Below are 17,391 nucleotides of genomic sequence, written 5' to 3' on the forward strand. Positions count from 1 at the left end.
GCAGCTGATTTTCCACTGGTGTATGGTTGGGTATACTTATGGAACTCATGGAAAAATATGCTTTATGTAATTTCCATGGACAGGTATGGGACTTTTGTATACCCCAAGTAAAGAGTTGCTTTACAAAAATTATACTCATTGCTTTTCGTGAAATGTGCAAAACAAAAGCAACATTTATGTATATTTGTGATCACAAAATACTTGTTCGTAGTGATCTGAATACAATTACAAGATGATGTATTACCTTTCATGAGGTACACACAACAAAAGGAAATAGTGAGGCTATAACCATGCAGAGACTGATTCAGCGGCAAACCAGTTATTAAGGGCGGAGTGAACCCACCTCCCTCACTCACCATCCTGAAAACATGAAGACTGTCTGTCCGGCTGAGTAAGGGTCAGCCTGACAGACAACCAGGTGCTTTACATGAGCTTAATTCCTCCGGCACCTAGCTGTCTGAGCTGAACTTTGCCGGGCTGAAGATGTGCCATCCCTGTGGGCGTGGCCTTCTCATCTAGGCAAAGAGCTTGGTGGTCCTCCCCTTCATGAAGAGAGGTAGCAGTCTCACTGGCCCCATCCCACTCCGTGACAAGTAAGGACTGCGGTCTCCTTTCATTGGATGTCCCATAACAATATCAACCAATGAGAGGAGGGGGCAGTCCCAGTGGTCAGGATCCACCAAGGCTTCCCTTCCGGTAACCAGAGATCCCACTGCGGACATGTAAGTGTTATTTTTTCAATGTTTGGTGCTTGTATGTGTGAATGATTGTTAGTACATGCTGCGAATGGGTGCAAGTGAGTATGTGCTTGTAAATGATGAGTTAAAGCGTGCTGCGCATGTGTGAAGGCATGGATGTGCATGTGTGGCCTACACCCCCTCCCCACTCAAATTACCGACCACCACTGCTGTGATGCTAAGTGACAAAATGTATTCAACACATCGCCAAAGACAAAGAAGCAAACAGAAAAAAATAGAGAACACATCAAAGTTAACTATTACCTGATTGCCAAACAAGTTAAATCCATTAATCGCTTCAAGAGCAGCTTTTGCTAATCCGACAGAGCTATAAAAGAGGAAACAAAATAGAGATATGCCTGTTACCCCTATGTTCCTGAGGAGGAAATCAATATCTCGAGCTTTTATCTTAAATAGGAGTTTCACACACTTGCACACAGAACTGAAACATTTGTCTCAGAGTCACATGGCTTATGAATCAGTCTCAAAGAGTCAATCAAACAGATAACAATCAGTGGCATTACAAAAACACTTACATGGATCTGTGAATGGCTGATTCTTTTTTAAAATATATATATAATATCACCGCAACATCCTGAGCAATAGGTCTTCTGGGAAGCCTGCATTTGCATCATAACTCAGGACATGGTTTCTGTAAGTGTCACATAGTCTGTTTATCCATTATAAGAATTGGCGAAACTACAAAACAATCCGCCTGCACATCTTCTACCTGTAAAAAGAAGCTTAATTTCCCTTATTTTTCTGGGTCATGTATTTATTTGATGTTTTGCAGTAGATATTTTACAGCTATAGTAAAGGGGCTACGGTGGTCGAGATGGAGGTAAATCAGACTGTTTCAAGAAGTTTAACCTGATGGAGCAAGGTGGAAACCAAAATGTTTGTATACCCCTTGTGAAAGTAACTTTCCATAACAATAATAGGTACTAAAAATGTGGTTTTGAAATTAACCAACATAGAATAGAATGCACTCGCACAAATACACGTGGGATATTAATTTGCATGAAATTGCCTAGCATGATTTACTAATTTGTCGTATATTGTGTCATAAAGGGTACGCATTTGTCGTAATCTAATTGAAAATTGCATGAATGTGCTTTTTGTCTGTTTATTTGTGGCATTAATCATGAAGATTGGTAAGTATATTCACGCATATGTGTTGTTTAAAGCTAGGTAATTACTAACTGGGATATTTTTGAAAGGGTGTGGAAAACAGAAAGGCTTTCTTTAGTAAATTTACGTTTATATGTGTTTGTTTCTGTAATAGTTCCTAAATTGAGGCCTTTGTGATCAAAACAAAATGGAAGCTAACTGTGATTCCGAGGTGGAGGTCTAAGTACGCATGTGCCAACTGGAAGAGCGAGCTGCCTGTGCCTGAGCAGTATGGGTCAAGGACAGCGTGGCCTGCCACATGGAGTACATGCCAAGTTTGTTGAAGTCAGCAAGTTGACTCGTGGGAATGGGGCAACGAATAACAATTTCAAGGACACTTCGAAGGAAGTAAAGCTTGAACAATAGCACCACTATTTTGTGTGTCATAATGAAGACTCCGCATAAATTGAACAGTAAAGCGATGAGGTGATGCTCATCCAACTCTACATTAACCAATCACAGACATTCTAGGACATAAGAGTTACACATTTAGATAGATAAGTTAGTGAAAAAGGGTATAAAAGAGGACACGTGGGACTTTGAAAGGAGCTTGCTTTTCGACCTAATCTTTGCACCCCGAGATGCTGTCGGTCTGCGCAATTTTTCTTATGGCGCAGGGACTTTGAAATTTTTCTGAACTTTAACTTTTGAATGGGTGCGAAATCGTATGAGAAGGGAACATCGAGAGAGAAAGAGAGGTGTTTCTTTGGGAACTATTTTGTTTTTGTGCTGATGTCAGTGTTTCTACATTTGGGTAATATACCTTCAACTTATTTTCCTAAACTGTAATGCTAATAAATGAATGTTTTTGAATTTAACTTTTCTTTCAGGATCATTAATGTATTACTGAATTATTCTTTCAAATAAAACGAAGAGATCATGCTAGGAGATTTAATCTCTAAATAAAAATTAAATAAATGGAGAATTAAGCAGGTCTTGTTGTCCGTTAGTTAACTTTTACTAGCTGATCCATCGAAAATTAATAGTGTGGTGTTTTAAATCTTTCCTTTAGATAAAACCATGGTATTAAAATAAAATCTGCAGGTGTATATAATGTATAAATATTAAGAAATAGATGACAGACGACTTGTTCTCGGGTGGGGTGGGGGTGTTAGTCGACAGACATGACTTGCTCACCTCCGCCGTCGCCCCCCCCCCCCCCCTCCCCTCCCCAGCTACGCCACTGGCTCCATTAATTCTGGATGAAAGCTGTAAACTTGATCAGATGTTATCAATGGCAGTAAGTTGCTTTCATAACTTAAAAAGTCTCTCTCTCGCTTGCTTCTTTACAATTTAGCTAATCTTAATTTTTTCCGGATTGACTTGGGATAGGGGTCTTTAAATTCCCCCTAATAACCTATATGCCACCATCTGATGCAGCAGCAGTTGAGGCCCTTCTCATTGCCTCTGGCAGATTTAGGGTGGATTATAAATTATAATGCTACTAAATCACAGAAAAAGCAGTACTGAGCAAGAATACAACAGAATAACAGGCAATATGAAAGAGGGAAAAGTACTAAAAATTCAGTCTATTATGCATGAAAAGGACAAAGAGTAGGTATTTTCAACAATCATTGGAAATTGCAATAGGTCTGGCTTTAAAGGAATGTTGTATGGTAATGTGAAGAATTACAAATAAATACCATGTGACTAGATATGTATTTGTGTAAAAGCAAAGAACCGTAGAATAATATTGGTGTAGGTTAATTGGTCAGGTGACAGTTGCACTGTCAAACCAGACTTAAAAATCCATGTAGATTAATGATTGCCCTCCCCCCACCTGTGCTGGTGCCAGGTTAAAACACCATAAATCATCTTAGACACTTTAAAGGCATTCCAATTTAATTTCTGTTCCCCTTGAAAGTTCAAGCCTAAGCAGCTGGATAAATAAACAAAATGATTCCAACTGTGTGGGGAGCAAACGCATTTGTGTGGAAGCACACAACTTAAGCCCAATAAATAAAAGCACTCCTTGCCCCCAACATATGGGCGGGGCCAAAGCCCCACTCTAGTGATGCTCAAATAAATGGCTGGCGACAACTGTGCGATCAAGCCAGATCATAAAAAGGAGGGCTGATTTTTCATGCCACTAACCAGCATCCACACACGAAGAGGGAGTGGTTTGGTCATGTCATGTAAAGATGAATTGATGCTGGTCTGAGATAAATTAAAATAAAAAGTGCCCAAGGTCTTCTAAAGAGACCTAAATGGCCTATCAGGAAACAGTAACCAGCACAGAAGATTTGTAAGCTGTCTTGAAGTACTTTTCAATAAAAGGAATATTTTGACTACAATCAAGTATTGCAACCATCTGTTATGTTCATCTGGGAAGCTATTAATTATTATATTGTGCTATTGTTATGATATGATGTACTAGGACATCTATACGGAAAAGTAATTGTTGTTCTTGGATGCAGGGTCATTTATGTGTCTTGGATAGTGGTGGTTTGTAACCACTCTTTTGGGATGTATGTGGGTCATTTCATAGACTCAGTACACCGAGGTTCAGTATAGACCTAGTAGGCATTCACTAGAAGTGACGTTTGGTGCTGGATTTCTAAAGCCCTGACCCCTGCTTAAGCGGTCTGTTCCCCTGCCCAATTCTCCAGGTTCTTGAACTTCTCAGTCCCTCAGCAGAATAATTATGCCCTTAAGTGTGTGTCTGCTTGAGGAATAGGTGATAAATATCCAGAAAAGGGAGTTTCATCAAGCACTCACTGCTTTTCTTGCCACATGATCGTAAGTGAAAATGTTTACATACATATGTGCATGGTGGAACATCACAATAAGTTCTTTCAAGCGTGCTGTGCAAATTGTCGACGGCTGGAGATCTATTCGAGCCTAGGTCTAATCAGAGGCAAAGACTCTACTGTTTTTCCTGTGCTGGTACTGCTGCTACGACAACAGGAGAGCTTGTGGGCCAGATGATTACTGGCTGTAGCCAAATATCTTTTTTCAGGACTAGTTATTGCTTTCTTGGACACATTCTCTGACCACAGAAGCATTAAAGAATCGGCAAGTTTCTTCACGGTGAAAGTTTTTTTTTCTGACCCTCGAACAAACCTTACAATGAATGGGTCATCACACACTGGTCTTTAGTCAACTTCCTGCAAGCCACCAACTGAAATCCTGGGAATATGCAGGAAATCTACTACCCCACAGCTCTGCCCTCTCACAATTTCAGTTACAACTGCAAATGTCACTGCATAAGGAGCACTTAGGAGATGCTACATCAGAATTAACCCTACTGTCAATGCCATTACTGAGGATGTTACTACATTGAATCTGCTAAGTACAAGGATAAATTACCCAGTCGAAATTCTAAACTTAACATTTCAACTTAAAAGATAATGTACTCTAAATTAAGATAGCCCCCTGGTCCTTAAGTCTACAATAAGCTGGTACTAACCCTACCCTAAAAACCAAGCCTAGCCCGAACCTTAAAGCCAATTCAAACTCCAAATGAATCCCTTCCCCCAAGCTTAACACAAATGATTTCCAGGACCATAACTCTAGCAATATCCCTTACCCTAAACTTACCATTGCCCCAGTCTTCTCACACTACTCCTTTATCCAAACTCCAGTCTTCACACTTTTCCTATATTTACCGATTTTTGATGCAGTGGCACCCTTATTTGTGGCCTTCTAAATAGTGCTAATGTTGATGCACTGGTATCTCGATGTAGTGGATTCGAGGTTGAAGGGCTTGCCTCTCACAACATCTAGTGTACAACACTAATAAGACAACAAGGAAGACCTTTTTGGAGTCAGGGTCCTTTCAAACCATAATGCTGTAAATGACTCACTATTTCCACAGAACCAATATGGAGAATAATTTCAGAAGGTAGCCTCTGGACAAAATAGTTGTTTAAGTGGCTGCAATGTTGTACCAACAAAAACATACAGTTAGGTTTGTAACCACAACCTCACTTTTTACGGAGATACAAATCTCAGAAAGGAGTAGAACAATAAAGATGTTTGAGGATTGGTTGACAGAAAGCCTGAAAGCCTCCAAAAGGGACACAATTCTGTATGAGATGGTTTCAAGATTTGTAGCAAGGTGAAAAAGAAATAGGAGAGTGGTCTTTATCGGGGAGAGAGAGGAGGCAGAGCGCACATAAAAATCTAGTGCCCAGAGCGGTTATCTCTAAACACAACAGACATTACCACAGATCAGTAGGCGTTTTCAGCTAACCGATAAAATTTAATGGCACAGATAGATCAGTGTCCTGGAAAATAAAAGCACACAGTGGGCTTACATTCCCAAACGTTGGCTGTAACCCAGTATCATAAAGCAAGTGATAAAGGTATTACATTCTACCATAGATACGAGAGCGGTGTTCCTACAATCTATCACAATAAATCATTGTTGAAAATGATCCCTTTCTACAAGATCACCATGGATCTTTGGGCTTTTTGGTGTACCCTAATTTTCCTGGCTATGGAACTGTATCCATGCTAATGTTTGTGCTCCTCCTTTCAACATGGTAAAATTGGTATACACATTTTTAAATGTGCCTATAGGTCCCTATTATATGGTACCAAGTGTACCCACGGCCTGTAAATTAAATACTACCAGTGAACTGCAGTACTCATTGTGCCATCCACTACAGTGACACTGTAAAACATATCTCCAAGTCTACCATTATAGCCTGACTGTATAATTTTAAAACTGCAAATTTGACTTTTCACAATAACCCATTTTGACAGGCCTAAACCCTCCTTTTATTTATTAATAAGTCCCTACTCCACGGGATTCCTCCACGTTTTGTCATGGAACGTCAACGGTCTGCTGCACCGCCACAGGTGTACAGCGGTTTTAAGGTATGCGCAACGTCTCCACATAGACATCCTCCTGCTCCAAGAAACGCAAATGTAAAAAATGTAAAATGTAAATGTAAACGCACCTGTTGGGTAATTGTTGCCCTTTCCTGGCTCGGCATGGCTACAACAGGGTTTGGCACTCTGGCTTCTCCAGGGGCTCACGCGGGGTGGCAATCCTCCTGCGGCGTTCCCTGCCCTTTGTTCTTTCCCAGGTGGTGCATGACCCCCACGGCTCTTTTGTGTCCATATGTGGGTCGTTATCCGGTACATCCCTCACTCTCCTGTCATTATATACCCACCCTCCATGCTTGCGACCACTCTGACACGCACAGCTTCCCTGCTACTCGACATGCCTGCAGGTAGTATGATCATTGCGGGCGACTTTAACGCAGTCTTAGCCCCAGCCCTTGATACATCAGGGCCCCCTTCGGCGACCCGGGTGAAGCGGTTACGAAGATGGTCAGAGTCCCTGGGGCTTTGTGATGCGTGGCGCACTTGGCACCTGCGTACTGTCCAATTCACGCTAACATCTGCGGCCCTTTACAACCATGCCCGCATAGATGCGATTTTTGTCCCCGAGCTTGACTGTTCTCAGATAGTGGGGGTCCGTATCCTCCCTAGGGGCATCTCCGACCACTCCCCGATACTTCTTAGTTTGGGGGCTCCCCCCCCGGCGGCCCGCCAAACATGGAGAATGAATGCCTGGTTCCTCCAAGATAAGGACTTCAAGAAAGAGGTCAGGAAGGAACTCATCCGATACTTTGACACCAACGACGGGTCAGTGTCATCCCTGGGTACCCAGTGGGAGGCGCGGAAGGTGACCGTTAGGGGCTTTGCAGCTTATAATCCAGAGGCAAGCGCAGCTGCAGGAAATTACAGCCAAGGAAGTGCAGGTGCTTCGATTGGAGCAGCTTCTCTCCATATCAGAGGATGCCCCCGGGCTCGACAACTGGCCCTTATTCGGGGCGAAATCAGACAATTATCCTTGGATGCAGCCAAGCTCCTTTGGCGGTCCTCGTGGCCATAGTATACGGCTAGGGGGACAAAAACTGGACAATACTGCACAGGTTGGCCACGTACCCCAGGGCGAACCACATCATTCCGGAAGTGATTGACACAGCTTGAGTGGTGCACTGTGCTCTTACGGTAATAGCAAATACTTTTGCTGCGTATTATAGGCAATTGTACATGGCACGGACCCCCAGACTGACCATCACTGCTCTCCTTGACAGGGGCGGAGTGTGCCTTCCCACTTTGGATCAGACGGCCCAGAAGGATTTGGAATGCCCCATCTCCCTGAAAGAGATTGAGGAAGCGATCAATCTGACCCCTTCGGGTAAGACTCCGGGCCCGGACGGCTTGCCGCAGGAATATTACGCGGCCTATAGAGGCACCTTGGTCCGTCACCTGGCAAACTTATTTAAAGAAGCGGTAGAACCGGGGATCATTTCCACCAGAGACGGACATTGCCACCATTGTGGTTATCCCAAAATCCCAGCCTCCCCTCTGCTCCTGTGCTGAGTACCGCCTATATCCCTAATTAATACCAAAATCAAACTCTACGCCACCATTCTGGCCCAACGACTGAACCCTACTTGGCCTCATTGGTGCACCCGGACCAATGCAGATTCTTGCCACAGCGGGGGACCGCCATTGTCTCCGAAGACTGCAGTTGGCCCTGGCACACTGGAATCTGATAACCCCTCACTTGGCCCTCCTGTCCCTAGACTTTGAAAAAGCCGTTGATTCTGTGGATTGGGAGTATCTGTTGGGGGTACTGGTCGAGATGGGTTTGGACCCCACTTTCGTTCTCTGGTCCGAGTCCTCTACGCTCATCCGGGAGCGTGAGTCCTAGTCAACGGGGTGCTGTCGAAGACCTTTCCCATCGCCAGGGGCACTAGGCAGGGTTGTCCTCTTTCTCCCTTGCTATTCGCCCTGTCGATGGAACCCCTGGCGTCCCTGGTGGGGGCTGAGGAGCGTATTCATGGATGGGAAATGCCACAAACGGACACGGACAAGATTGCGCTGTACGCGGACGATGTGCTTGTCTTACTGTCCGACCCCGCCTCCTCCGGGCCACAGTGCCTCCGAATCTTGCATGATTTCAAGCAGGCCACAGGCCTGCGGCTTAACCCCGGAAAGTCCGTGCTAGTCCCCCTGCATCTCTCTAGGGAGTGCTTCGAGTGGCAGTCCAACATACAGCTCCGGAGGCTGTCCTTAAAGTATCAGGGGGATCGGGATCACCCTTCTCCCCGAACTGGGTTAGTCCCTCAACGTGGCCCCCTTGGTTAAGAGGGCTAAAGAGGATCTCCTTAAATGGAGGGCTCTGCCTCTGAACCCCCTGGGGAGGGTTGCTTTATTCAAAATGATGATCCTCCCCAGGTTCCTCTACGTCCTCTAGAACACACCCTTCTGGTATTCCAAGGTCTGGTTCAAGGAGTTGGACAGCCTAAGCACAAAGTTCCTCTGGAGTGGTGGAAGGGCCGGGGTGGCTTTAGCTGTCTCTCAGATTCCCTCTTATGACGGGGGCAGGGGTATGACACACCTATATCTGTATTTTCTAGCGGTACGTTTACTAGTGATACATGATTGGTTCTAATGGGGGCTGGTCGGACCCGGCCTACAGGTTTGAGCTGAGCGAAATGGGGATAACGGGCGTCCAAGCCATGCTATATGGAGAACCCATTCCATCCAGACTTCCTATGGTGACACGCCCAATGCTTTTGGCATGGCGGGCCTCCCTCCGCCACACAGAGTTGTTTGGGAAGTTGACCCAGTGCACCCCCCCTTTGGCAGGGAGCCTGGCTTCGGGAAGTCAGAGGGCTACAAGGTTTTAAATCTTGGGATCTTATTGGTATCTCTCAATTAGGGGGCATGTGGGAAAGAGAGCAGATGTTGTCCTTCCAGGTGCTCCAAACCTGCCACTCCCTACATTCCTCTCAACACTATAAAAATCTACAGTTGAGACACGCCCTCCTCACACACATTACAGAATACATGAGGCTCCCCGAATACAGCCTCCCTGAAGCTCAGACACTGATGAGTGACTGGGGAAGGGGGGTCTCCCGAATTTACCATACTCTAGTCAATAACATCTCCACATCGCTAGACAAGTTGAGGGATCAATGGGTGGAATGGGTGAGCCCTCTTGACGATGTGGACTGGCGCTATGTCGTTATGGCCAGCAGAATAGTTACTGTCTCGGCCAAACTCAAGCTGATTCAGCTCTACTACCTACATGCAGCGTACCTCACCCCCCTGCGCTTACACCGAGCAGGGTTGCGCCCCGATGCGTCCTGCGCACGATGCAGGCATGCCCCAGCCGCTTTCCTCCACATGGTTTGGTCATGCCCCGCTTGGGGCAATTCTGGGGTTCCATCGAGGGGGAACTAACGGAGGTGCTAGGCTGGGAGGATACCCCATGATCCACATCACACCTTGTTGGGAATCACTGATGGGCTGGATGGATCCAGGTCTGACAAGTCGTTTTACAACACAGCTATGATGGTGGCCAAGCGGGACATTGCGGTGGCCTGGATAAGCCCTAATCCTCCCGCCCTGGAAAGGTGGCGAAAAAGGGTGGACTGGTGTGTGACCCAAGAAAAAGCCATGTATGCAGCGAAGGGGAGTGCCAAGAAATACCATGGAGTGTGAGGGAAGTGGTTGGGGGCTGTGGAAGGTCCGAATTGACTGGAATCCAATTTTTACTAGGGTTTTAAAGGGATCTTGATTGAGTGGTATAAAGATGAATTGACTATTTATATCTGTGATGTCCATGCTTTGGCTGATTTGCTCTTCTTTATTTTTAAAATCAATAACATTTGTTTATAAAAAAAAATATTAATAAGTCACTCCTCAGTATGCCCAATTGCGCCTAAGGCAGGGTTCATGGTATTTAATGTAAAAGTGTAATGTTGAACATAACCTTAGAGTAAAAGGTCCCATAAAGCTGGATTGGCTTTTCCATAGGAAAGCATTGGAATACAATATTAGGTTTAAAACAAATAAAATATCTGCTAGTAAATGGCTACACATTTAATTTTGGGAGTTTTTGCAAACTTTACTACAAGTCCAATTCACTAGCAACGTTGGATTTGTAAAAAATATTTTGTAAAGGGCACTTTTAGAAAGTTACTCTTGCTCTGCCTGAAGTCCCTGGCAGCTAGATATGCATTTTGTTCGCACACTTCGCCCAGTCAGTAATTAGCATTTATGTGAATGAGGTGTGAACTTGCTCCCAGGAGCATACAATAGACTGAACTGAATGGGCAAAGCAAAAAAGGTCATACAGAGCCATAGTATCATACATACGTTCAATTGCACGCAAAATGAGTAGTTACATTGGAGGCAGGTCTTCTTTATAATAAGTTCTAGTTACTAACTTCAGTTCAGTGGAGAGGGGTTGAACATCTACTTTTGTGCCTGTTTGAGTGCCTACATGTCTTTGTGAACTACAAGTCTTCTGTCTAGTATTCTCAGTTAGTGCTAAGTCGATAAAAGAAATGCCACCCATTCAAATAAAACCAAATAATACAAGCATTCAACTATAACTAAATCTAACCCACTAAAGGTCCGCGCCGTTTACTTAAGTAGCACTTTAAACATGTCTCAGGCCTGCCATTGAAGACTGTGTGTGATATTTTAAACTGCCATTTGAAACTGGTAAACGTTTTGCCAAGCCCAAACCGTCCTTTTTAATAAATATGTCACCCCTAGAGTAGGCCCTAGACAGCCCAGAGGGCAGGGTGCAATGTATTTAAAAAGCAGGACATGATGTACTTTTAAGTTTTACATGTCCAGCCAGGGAAATTAATTTTTCACTACTGCATAGGATTACACTGGGGCTAACTTATTACATTCTATAAGTGTAATTTCCAAATGGGACTAGGTAACCAGTTCATGTTTGGGGTCTCTGGTATCACAATTTAAAATCCTAAAATATAGTGAAGTCGGATTTTCAATTGCAATTCTGAAAATGCCACTTTAGAAAGTTGATTCAGAAAAGGGGGTGGTGATGAACAGGCGGACTGAATTAAGCAGACCACTCTTACCCAGTCCAAAGATCAGGGCTTGATCCATCACCGTTTTTTAGCTCACTGTACCATCCCAGCTCAGAACTTGGCTATATGCAAATTAGTCTGACCCTGGCCCAGTGCATCATGGGAACAGGGCAGACCAAACTACCAAGCCAATTCTTATACTGGGAAGGAAACAAGCTACCGGGTGATGGATCAAGCCCTGATCTTTGGACTGGGTAAGAGTGGTCTGCTTAATTCAGACACTCTGTTCATCACCACCCCCTTTTCTGAATCATTTTGTCCACCATAAGCGTGGAAGGGTATACTCAGACATTAGTCCCTTGCTCACTGCACCATCAGGATTCAAGCAAGCCGGGCCAAAGACGGCTGAAATGCCAGAAACCGGTCCCCGGAAGCTTGTCTCCTTTCCAGTGAAGAATTGGCTTGGTAGTTTTGTCTGCCCTGTTCCCATGAGGCACGGGGTCAGACTAATTTGCATATAGCCAGGTTCTGAACTGGGGTGATGCAGTGAGCTAAAAAACGGTGATGGATCAAGCCCTGATCTTTGGACTGGGTAAGAGTGGTCTGCTTAATTCAGACACTCTGTTCATCACCACCCCCTTTTCTGAATCACTTTAGAAAGTTGTCATTTTCTTGTCTTAGCCATTTGATGCCTGCAGCCGGTCTCTGGGTGTGGGTGAGAGTTGGGCTTTGCGTATGCCTCCTAGACAGTCACACACAATGGGGAGCTTAGATGTGACTGGATGGGAGGGAGAAGCTGAGACCATCCCACTTACACATGGACTGTGACCTGTCTCCTCAAAAAGGCTGCATACCCCCTTTAGTTAGTCTGGAGCCAGGGCCAGAAAGGCAGGGCACCTATTCACTTCAAAGGCTTACCTACAGAAGGTCCTCCCCACTTCAAAGGCATAACTCTGTATAAATACTGGACCTCAGAAACCAACTCTTCAGTACACATCTGGCCCTTTGTGCCACGAAGAAGGACTACTGTGCAGCTGAAAGGACTGCCACTCTGCTTGACTTTTGCTCTGGAGGGCTATTGCTCTGAAGGACTGCTGACCTGCTGGCCTCTTGCCTAGGTGAGAAGGACTGGACAGAATCTCTGAACCCAGAACCCCAGAGTGAGTCCAACGGCTAGTTGGCTGACCTCCTGATCAGAAGCCTGAGGGACATAACAGGCTTATAACAACCTTGAACCCAGCACCTGGACTCTGCCATCTGCAAGTCCTGCCCTCCCAAGTGGTGCCACCCTAGACCTTTGAAAGTTGGCCTGAAGGTGCTTCTGCCAAGCCCAGCTGTGGTGCCCATTGGAACTGAGGCAAAGCAACGTGAAGCACCGTAAAGCCTCGTTACACAGCTGCCTGCCCCATCAGGATCGATGCTGAGCAATGCAAAGCCTCGCCGACAAGCTGCCAACTCCATAGGAACTGAAACCACGTGACGCAATGCCCCACCAAACCTCGCCGCACAGCCCATCAGAACAGAAACAAAGTCTCATCGCAAGCTTTCATGGAATGGATGCTGGACGACATGAAGCCCTCTAAAGTAACGCTGCGCAGACTACGCACCCAGATTTAAGGTACTGTATTCAGCTGACCCAACATGGTACCTGAAGCCAGGCTGCGCTCCATTATGGTCGGCCTGAACTTGTGATTTTGTTCCAGTCCAGTGCGACCAGATAACCATAATAGTCACGTACTTTTTGGCGCTCTTTTTTACTGAAATCTTTATGACTATATAGGTCCTTGTGCCAACTCTCCCTACAACAGTTCTCCTGTCCAGCTTGCCCTCAGTCCTCTAACCTCTGGTGTCTGCCTTCTTGTTGCCCTCCGTTTGTGCCTCCTCTGCTCGTTTCTTGTTCCGTTTTGCCTTTTTTGCTCTTCTTCTGTTCGCTTTTCTGCCCTCTGTTTTGCCTTTTTCTGCTCATTTTTCTGCGCTGCAGTTTTACCTTGTCTGCTCGTTTGTATGCCCTTTGCTTTGCCTTTTCTGCTAGTTTCTTCCCGCCGTTTCTCAAGACCTGGCTTTTCAATGGAGACCTCGAACACCAGCACCGAGATACCCCCAGGGGTGACAGTGCAGCACTCTACAAATGCTGAATAATTGACATATCTGGATCTACTGATTGAACTTTTGTTGTTTTGGTCTTATTTATTAAAGAACGTTCTATTTTTCTAACTAGGTGTGGGATCTTTTTTGTGAGGTTTTAACTTTATTACTGCTTGAAGTGTTGTATAAATACTTTACACATTGCCTCTAAGTTAAGCCTGACTGCTCTGTGCCAAGCTACCAGTGAGCATAGTACAGGTTAATTTAGGGTTGGCTTGTGCCTCACCCTGACATGGACTGTGGTTGCTGCTTGACAAGGGCTCACACCCCAGTCAGCCAACAACCCAACTTCTTACACCAAAGAATTTAGCCATCTTGAAAATGCCCAAGTGGGTAGGTTAGCCCCAGGAACCTTTACTCCGTTGGGGAGGGCATCCCCAGGGGTCAATCCCATCCACCAGCTCATGCCAAGCACAAATGTGGCATCTCCACATGAGAGCCTGCCCCTCTATTTATGAAACTGATGGAATGATCAATATCAGAGAAGAAAGTCTACTTTAATGCTATAACAATACATGATACGGCATAACAAAGCAACAAACTGTGACATGAAACAGTATGCAAAAGAATTGCACTACACAACACAACAAAATGTTCCATGACAGAACACAGTAAAGTATGCTAAGTAAAACATAAAATAACAATGTATAGCATAGCATGATTCAGTGTAACAAAACCTATCTTAGCAAAGCATGATGGAGCAGCACATAAAAATAATGCAGCATAAGATAACCTTAATGTATATGATGTAATGAAGAATTACATAACACTATGCAGTACAATAAAAGACAGCACCACATAGCAAACCATAAACTAACAGGATATAGAACGGCGAAACACGTATTGGCGTAGCATGACATGCATAGAAATAACTAAATCTTATGTAGAAATTCCATAATCAATGTAATTCAATTAATATTTAGAGGCTATAATATCTACATTTTATGCTAACAGTTCAGTGAATATGCTCATGATGCCAAAAATGGCCATGGTTGGCAATTTCTCTGATTGCAGTTTCTCTACTCACAATCTTTGAAAGTACACTGAATGCTACAAAAAGTAAACACTGTAAAAGGCCTCGTTAATTCACATTGATCTGCTGGACGACCCAGGTTACCTGGTAGTGCTGCAGCACCGGCAAGACCACTCCTGCGGGGAACTTTGGCGGAATGTGTTAAAAGGAACCCTTCTATGTCGACTCAACTTCAATCGAGTCATATGTGGTACTTCAACAGTGACCATTTCAATGCCGCTGTAAACCGTCAGAGGGTTTAACATAGTAATAGTTATAGAAATTAAGAAATGTAGGTGAAATTTAGTCGTAGTCTTTGACCTGTGTGTTTCAGCTACCTATTTAAAAGTTTAAATAAGCAAAATAATGTTTAACAACCTAAACATATCGAGTGAGTATTTACTGTTGAAGGATCCATACTTTGCTCAGCCATTGTGGGTGCTTTAACCTGATGGCAAAGCCATAGATAAAGCCTGCCTTGCACGAGCTTGTCTGCCTGCTGGTGCGGGTTCTATTTGTGAAAGCTTAGTTGGTCCTCAAGATGCTGGGAGCCATTCTTGTTCATCAGACATGGAAGGACATTCACTCCTGGCCTCATCCAAACCTCTGGCAGATAGTTCTCCAAGCAATGCCCTACAGACGTTGCCGCAGAGATATATCTGCACATTACTACCTGATGCCTGGTACTGAAGAGTTTAGGAGGTGACACCACCATGTGTTCACTGAATGTCTAACCATCTCTTCCCAACCACCTGCACACAAACAGCGAAGGCCTTGGCCAATCACACAAACCAGTGAAACATGGAGCAGAATATGACTCTTACAGAAAACGAGAACAAAAAGCGCTTTAGTTCTTTAATGTGTGGAAAACTAGCAAGAACAGAGGTGCTGCTATGCAGTATGAGCATGTTCTTAGCGGTATGAAAAGAGAGACGGGAGCAGCTGTGATAACCAACCTTTCTGACACAACTTTACCCGCACATTTGTCAAGTAAGAGGAAACTAAAGTACAATAACAACATTCTTACGACAATGGTCGCCACTGGGGTAAGGATATATTTTTACGACCTGGAAGGAACAGTTGCGAAAAGTCATCGCTTTTTGATCAATAATATATTAGAATTCAAATATATGCATTACCTTGTGATCCCAGGCAGTAATGATACATGTAAAATCAATTTGCACATGTGGGGACGTTAGCAAAAAATATATTAAAAAACTAAGGAGACATTTCTGGATTTTGAAGCCAGTAAAGTAGTTTACATGTAAAGAATCGCTCGCTGGAGGCAGTACAAGACGCATACCAATTAGCTAGCTTGTGAAACTAAAGAGAAACCAGGCTGCCTGATCCCGATACTCAAACCACCTCAAGAAACTACACTGGCTCCTGATTCAGGCGAGATGCCAGTTCAAGATGCTGACCCACGCCTGCAAGGCCCTGCACAAGGAAGGACCAGCATACATCAACAAACGCATAAGCTTCCACCAGCCATCCAGACACCTCCGATCAGCCTCCCTCTCCGTTGTTTGAATTTTCAACCTCCATGCAGTTGTGGACAGCTCCAGCGTCTCGAGACTCACGGGTGAGTTGCCGCGCTCTATAAATGATTGATTGAAACAAGAAAACTAGCTATGCTGTTTTTTTTAGACAATAGCATACACAATCAGGGGTGTTGCAACCTGCAGAGGCCTCCTGACGAGGGCCCTGGCACTTATTGTTTTACAAATGAACCACTGGTCAAAAAACAAAATAGCCAACCACATCAAATTTGCCAGAAAGGATCCGTTAAATAAACTCACATTTTGTATGCAAAGGCCACTGACGAGTTTAGTGTTCAACAAACAAGACAGCAAAAGACATGCTCAGTAACATACGCGATCTGAAAATAAAAATGTAGCTGGAAAACAATAAAATATAAATGGCGTCAGGGAACGGATATGTGCCAAACAACAATTACAAGATTGCTTTCCTTCGACAAGATAGCCTCTCCCTTATTTTAAGTCACTGATTTCTTTTCCATAAAGTGCTCTAGAAGCTGCAGTAGTTGATCTCAACAGGTCGTCCAAGATGCTTTTATCACCCAGGGAATATAGTAAGAATCTACAGTAGGTCTGAATCTACAGGATGCACATGCGGGCGTGTTCAAGGAAGTGTGGAGAACCTAGGAACCCAGTGGGCACCTACAGGATGTGGACCTAAGAAAGGAAGTGTGGAGAGCCTAGAAACTCCTACCAGCATTGGGTCTATGAGTGCTACCTAGCCATGCCTCAGCACAGCAGCACACATCAGCAATCAGGGGCCTAGAGGGCTAGAGGAGCCACTGGGAGCTAGCAGCGCGTCATTGTGTAGACACAAACCCAATCACCTCTTAGAACTGGCCTAAACGCGACAGAATGCAAACAACTAATTGTGTCGAATATTACTAGGGTGTTTCATTCATGAGTGATACATGGTTTGACAGTACCCCCTCTGCAGCATGGAGGCAGGAAGAACCTTATGGTGT

The 17,391-nt window shown here is 44.5% G+C and overlaps 1 protein-coding gene across 7 annotated transcripts in view; it reads right to left on the reverse strand.

Moving 5' to 3' along the window:
• The window catches only part of PHKB (phosphorylase kinase regulatory subunit beta), a 1,358,073-nt gene that overhangs the window by 709,285 nt on the left and 631,397 nt on the right, over window positions 1-17,391 (reverse strand). For all 7 annotated transcript variants that reach the window (XM_086945119.1, XM_086945122.1, XM_086945118.1 and 4 more), the window contains one exon: window positions 1,002-1,065. In XM_086945119.1, coding sequence (XP_086801245.1) covers window positions 1,002-1,065 — 64 coding nt within the window. The remainder of the gene's footprint in view (window positions 1-1,001; window positions 1,066-17,391) is intronic.

Source organism: Lissotriton vulgaris, chromosome 12, assembly GCF_964263255.1.
Source record: "Lissotriton vulgaris chromosome 12, aLisVul1.2, whole genome shotgun sequence".
Lineage (NCBI taxonomy): Eukaryota > Metazoa > Chordata > Amphibia > Caudata > Salamandridae > Lissotriton > Lissotriton vulgaris.